The following is a 6,341-nucleotide window of genomic DNA, read 5'->3' as shown; positions in this document are numbered from 1 at the left end:
TGCCCCCCCCCCCCCCCCCCCCCTTTACCTGTGGTTTTGGCATGGGGCAGCCGCATGGTCCCAGGTCAGAAGCCCCTGCTGGGGCTTCTGGCTTGGGGGGGTGGGACCAGGCAGGCCCTGCTGTTGTGGGAGCCTGCTGGGGCTTCTCCTGGGTCCTACTGCCCTTGGTTCCTGTCATTTTTGAGAGGAACCAAGGGCAGAGAAATATTAATTTTTTAAATTTTTTAGGGGCTTTGCGGGCCAGATAGAATGGTCTTGCAGGCCGCATCCGGCCTGCGGGCCGTATTTTACCCACCCCTGGTCTGAGAGGTGCCTGGGAAAAACATGTCTGACAATGTGACCTGTTTCCCAGCTCTGCCACATGCAGTTTTTGAAAAGGAACAAAAACTGTATTTTGTTTGTTACCTCTTCGATAACATCAAGCCGCCTGTGGATTGTGTTGTGATCATTACACCACTCTGTCCCCTGTGAACTTCCTGGTGACATGCTGACAGGATCTGCGGTAGCTAAACAAACAATAACAAATAAGGGCATTTCAGTAGTTAATAGTCAGTGATCTTTGATAAGACAGCTAATGACATGAATATCTGAATATAAAGCAGCACTCCAGGTGGTAAACAGTCTAGATTACGAAATGTAGGAGTTCTGCTAAGTAGATACAAGCCATTTAACTGCGGGCCTAATTATAAACTCGCAAAGTCATTCCCTTGGTAACTACTAGGGCTGTGTGAAATGGCACCCTTGCATTTCGATGGAACAGCAATTCATTTTGAATTTCATTTCAATTTGAAACTGCTGTTCCATTTCATTTAGTTGAAACAGTTTCGCTGTTTTGATGTTTCGCCCATAGGCTATAATGGGAAGCTCGAAACAGCCTACAATTTGTCATTTCTGGCCTGATTTGGATGAAACTTGCAAGAATGGTAGCTCCTTCTGAGGGCATAAAGTCTGCCAAGTTTTGAGGAGATAGCAGGGGTTTGGAGGAAACTGTACCTCAAATTGAGGACAAACAAAACTCGTGACATGGGTAACACTGTGTATTAAGGCATAGCAGGGTGAAAGCTGCAGGTCTGCTAGCCCTTGCTGCGGCCATGAAGCCTACCAGCTGTCAAGGAGATAAGTAATGGGGTTCTGGGGCTCTGCACCTGTAGCTGCTGACAGGCAAAATTTGGGACATGGGTGTGTGACACTGTGTGTGTTAAGGTGCACCCTCACTCAACTGACACCAAGGCAGAAAGCAGGGTAGTTCAAACAATGCTGCCTTTTATGCAGTTTTTCCATCCCTCCCCCATAGCACTGGGATTGGAAAGGACCTCAGGAAAGGATGACAGTCACTGGCCAGCTACACAGTCAATAATGAGAGCAGTCCTTCCCAACCCTTCCCCCTCCCACTCCTTACTTTTAGTTTCTGTTTCCCTGCAGGCAAGCCCAGCTTGAGCTTCGAAACTCAAAACGTTTCGAAAATTTCAAAATGTTTCTACTTGCCTCGTTTCATTTTGAGGCTGTTTTGAAGCTCTCTGTTTCGTTTTGATTTTGCTGTTTTGAGCTCAAAACACGTTGAAACAGCGTCAAAACGAAACTGGAGGTGAAATTTCACACAGCCCTAGTAACTACAATTATGCATACACAATATGGGGCTTTTTGCATCCAGTGGTTTACTTTTTTGACACAGCTGTCCATTTGCATGTTGCGTAGCCTTTGTTTTGTCATACAGCATATTCTGTTTTTAACGGTGCTGTATACATACAAAGTATATCCTGATGCTTAGGAAGGTGCAAATGCACTTAAGCCTTCCACTTAAGTTTGTATTAACCTTCCTCCAAAATGCACTAGCATCTGGAAGGCAGTGAGGTTTGTCTCTCCATGCTTTGAAGGATTATGGTTATCAAGTTGCTGATGCCACTGTACATTGCTACTTAACTATTTTCTGGCATTCTAGTTTCACATTTTAGGGAGGGGAAACAATCTAGATATATAAATGATGTGTTTTGCTGGCAAACTGCTTGGTGGTGGTGCTGTTGACTGTATGTTACTCTTGGACTGTGTTACCTAGCAGTATTGCTGTCTGTTCTCACTGCTCTTTTTCCTAATTTACTCAGGGACTTGATTGAGAGCACTAATAAGCTCCTTTAACTAAACAATTGTCTGTAATCCCCAAGTGTAGGCTTGGAGTCGATCACAATGTATTAATACAGCTGTCTCATGAACAATTTCTCTTCTAGCAGTTCCAGTTTTAGGAGTGGTAGCTTTAGGATTGCTTAGACCTGAGTGTAAAATTCTATCAGAATATTTAAAAATACAATGGCTAACTTTTGATACAATGAAATATACCGATATTTCAGTTAAGAATTCTTGATGTGAAAGGCCAGGTAGCAGTATATAGTTGTGCATAAGACTGGGTGTCAGGAGACCTGGAGTCTGTTTCCAGCTCAGTCGATGACTTGCTCTATCACCTTAAACAAGTGACTTCACCTCTCCTGTTCTTTGTCTGTCTTTATCTATTTAATGTGTAAAGGACAGTCTTTATGTATTAGTACAGAACCTTAAAATAGATGTTATGTGCTACTATAACATAATAAAGGATAGATTTTTAAGATGACAGCTAAAGTGACTGACAAATGGTAAAGAAGCTTTGATCTTGTAGCATCAGTGACATGACTAGCTATTAAATAAGGGCCTGATTTATCATCTAAGAAATTCAGTGGGGAAACTTATTTTTAAGATGCATGGGAGGTGGCTCAACCCGTGAAGCTGGTGCCCATTCCTGGCACTAGCCCACGTGACAGAGAGCAATATCACGGGTAACCAGAGTGCAGAAGCAGTCCTGGACTGAGCCCATAGAGCAGTGGTTTTCACCCTTTTATGACTTGCGGACCCATAAAAAAATGTTGAATGCAGGTGCGGTCTCCTTTTGAATGATATATGTAGATATTCACATACTTTTGATTGATCATAGTTACCTTTCGTGGACCTCTTAAATAGACATAGTCTGCAGACCCCCAGGGGTCCACGGACCAAAGGCTGAAAACCACTGCCATAGAGAGATTGGGGTTAAGCACCAGACAAGAAATTTAATATAGACAGAACATCTTTCATCTGTATAAAACTGAAACCAACAACTTAAAAACTCCTAAAAACTCATTGTGTACAAGCACACCCTCATACAACCCAAGTCTTTAAGGGTAAGCAGGATAGGTAGCCACCTATTCTGTTGAGAAGTTAGGGGAAACAAAAAAGCAAGTTCACAAATGTGACACATTTATTGTTCACTGGCAGTACTTATTCTGTCTTTAAATTTGTCAGTGAGCTATGTTGCAGTATTTGATGTTGGATGACAGCAGATGACAGGCTATATTTTGTAGTTGAATGAGTCAAATAACTTGTAGCTGTATGCACATGCCGTAGACTGATGGCTTTCAGTCTTTCACAGCAGCCAAACTGAAGATCAGAGTGACAGTCTTGCGAAAAGAAATGTTTTTCTGGAACCAAATATCACAAAGGTAGGACTTCTGTGATTTCTGAAAACCACTGTTTTGCTTCCAGTAAGTGCATCAGAACTCTTCTAGATGCAAATATTCATCCAATCAAAATGTCTGTGTTCCTATTGCTGTTTACTCCTTGTAAACTATCATTCTAATTAGAAATTTGCAAATTATTGGCTTAAAGCACCCCTCCCCACCCCCACCCTCCCAGAAACAAGGCCTGGAGCAGAGAACCCAATTTAGAAATCTAACAAATGTAGATGATAGGGCTATAGATTTAAGGGCACCCTGGTGTTTCCTGTCCCTGACCACACAGCTTACTTTCCTGTCAGCACAGTTTTAAAGAAGGCTGTAACCAGCCCTGCCTATTGCCTGGTCAGGTGGGTGATATGAATTTTAACCACTTTAGACCACTTACCATAGCACTGAGAGACTTCATCCTGACAATATCCTTTAGTCTAAAGGAATTCAAGCAATAGCTTACACCTGTCAGGAAAATGCGTTAACTACTAACTCAAAGGCTGGACCGACTGTTCATTTTACATAAAGCACTCATTTTTAACATAACTAATAACCCTGAATGCTAAGATTATAATCTAAGACTCTCCCTAATAAATGAAAGCCAAAACCACTGGGCTACAGTCAGGGTCACTTCTCTTCTTTCTCCTCCTGGCCTCACCATTGCTGTCTGGCCTGACCAAAAAATTAGAAATAATCCTAAGGAGCAGACATCAGAACCTGAATTTCGCAACTGTTTGTGCAATAAAAGTTCAAAATTGTTGTAATTTTCAAATTCTTTACTTTGTTTCATAGTTACACACTTGCAAATGAGTGGTGAATCATTTTCTTAGGGCGTGTCTACACAAGATGCTTAATGTACAAAGGCCTAGTTCTACTGCGCATAGCATGCATGACAAAAACCATGCTAATTCGCTAATGCGCAGTAGTATTAGTCTACTTCCCATTGTCACACAGAAAGCATGTGCTTGAGCTGCTGCACAGTACAGCAGCCTACAAATACTAAACGTAATCCACAGTAGGCACTATGCATTAATGAATGTGTAGACGCGCCCTTAGTATTTTAGTGGAAACTGGGGAGTTAATGGGGAGAGCAGCAAAATGTACTCCTGCCTATCCCAGAAAACAGGCAATGATCGTATGTAAAATTTTCTGCAAGTTTGTCTTTAAAAAGGAGGCAAACAGAGCACTCTGGTTTGGAACAAGAAGGAACAACTAGAGCGCACAGTTCTATACACTGAGGAAAGGTTGCAGTAATGCACTGGACTGGGACCCAAAAGATCTGGATCCAGTTCTGGCTCCAGACTCCAAGCAACCTTGGTCATACTGGCCATATCATTAAATCTCTGCTCTCCTTTTGCAAACTGGAGAGTGTATCTCCATGGCTGCCTGTCTTGTCTGTGTCCAACAAGAGACGATGAGGCCTGATCTTGTAAATGCAAGCATAATTTCCCAGCTCCCATGGGCACTTGATTGTAAGTGTGGCAAATTGAGAAACTGTCTGATTCTCATTTAATGAACTATTAAATAGCAGCAAAGGGAGAAGCAATTGACTCCCTGAGCTCAGCTACAGTCATCCAGGTCTTTATGTTTAAGCTGGAATTGGAATCCGCAGCATTTGGCAGGAGCTCTGTGCAAAGATTTTCAAGTAGAGGTACTGGGTAGTGTCAGCTGTTCAGTAATAAAGATACCAGCTGCCCCAGTTTGAATGAGCCATAGTCTGCATGTTAAGAAGAAAGAAGCTCTTGAAATTAGAATTGAAGTGACTTTAAGACAAAGCAAAGATGTGTGGCAAGGATATATGAAATACTCCTGCTTGTGGTTTCTGGAGAGGACATACTCCTCTCTTACCCTATTACTCATCTCATCTGTTCACCACTTGTAGAATAAATGATTTTAAAAAACACCTTTTTAAGTGTGCATGAATCTGTGAGAATATGAATGAAACTGATTCTGTGTAGAAGTACCAGCAGCTTTAAAGGCTTGTTTAATATTTGGTATGCAGATGCCAAGTAATCTGTGAGTTTATTAAATTTTGAGATAATGTGCTTCATCACTTGGTTGATTCCCTCTCCTATGATACATGCCATATCTATACTCCACAGGAGTTTGAAAAATCCATGTGAACACACAAGATATCATTTATCTTCTTTTTGGAAAATGCTTGATTAGAATTTCTATTTGTATAATCATTAAATGCTGAGCATGGCCACAGAAAATTGCTTTGTATGAATGCTACAAAAAGAGGTTATTATTATTCCACTCCACTTGGCCTGTGATCCTAAGTTCAGCTCATGACCCCATTCTCACAGGCGTTACACAGACACCTAGAAAGCAGCAGAGAACTCACCCAAATTGTTAGTGATGAATGCTGCTGTCTTGTCTCTCTACATTCAGTGCCCCGTGCACTATCTTGTACTGCCTATCCTCTCACCCAGTAACTTCTATAGAGGGCTGCTTACCAACAGACATTAAAAGAGATGGGAATTTAAATATTTCATTCCAAGTACACATTTTTTCATTGTTTGTTACTGTCTGATACTCATCATATAGTTTCATATTTGCTAGGGTTGGAAGGATCATTGAGTCCAACCCTCTGCTAGTGGCCGGAGAAAGTGCTGGGAACATGTGACCTCAGCCAGGTACTTCATAGTTTCAAGGGTCGGAAGGGACCTGAGTAGATCATCTAATCCGACCCCTTGCCATGGCAGGAAATAGTACTGGGGTCAAACAACCCCAGCAAGGTGTTCATCTAACCTCCTCTTAAAGACCCCAGGGTAGGAGCCTGCACCACTTCTCTTGGAAGTTGGTTCCAGACCCTAGCTGCCCTGACCATGAAGT

General features: G+C 42.1%; 1 protein-coding gene across 2 annotated transcripts in view; it reads right to left on the bottom strand.

The window, feature by feature from the left end:
* The window catches only part of PLAC9 (placenta specific 9), a 44,171-nt gene that overhangs the window by 9,544 nt on the left and 28,286 nt on the right, over positions 1-6,341 (bottom strand). For both annotated transcript variants that reach the window (XM_019502337.1, XM_019502336.1), the window contains exon 2: positions 406-506. In XM_019502337.1, the coding sequence (XP_019357882.1) occupies positions 406-506 (101 nt within the window). The remainder of the gene's footprint in view (positions 1-405; positions 507-6,341) is intronic.

Source organism: Gavialis gangeticus, unplaced genomic scaffold (genome assembly GCF_001723915.1).
Source record: "Gavialis gangeticus isolate Ggan-Ray unplaced genomic scaffold, GavGan_comp1, whole genome shotgun sequence".
In the NCBI taxonomy this organism is placed as follows: Eukaryota; Metazoa; Chordata; order Crocodylia; family Gavialidae; genus Gavialis; species Gavialis gangeticus.
The sequence above is the reverse complement of the archived record's forward strand: the minus strand, read 5'-3'. Positions and strand labels throughout refer to the sequence as shown.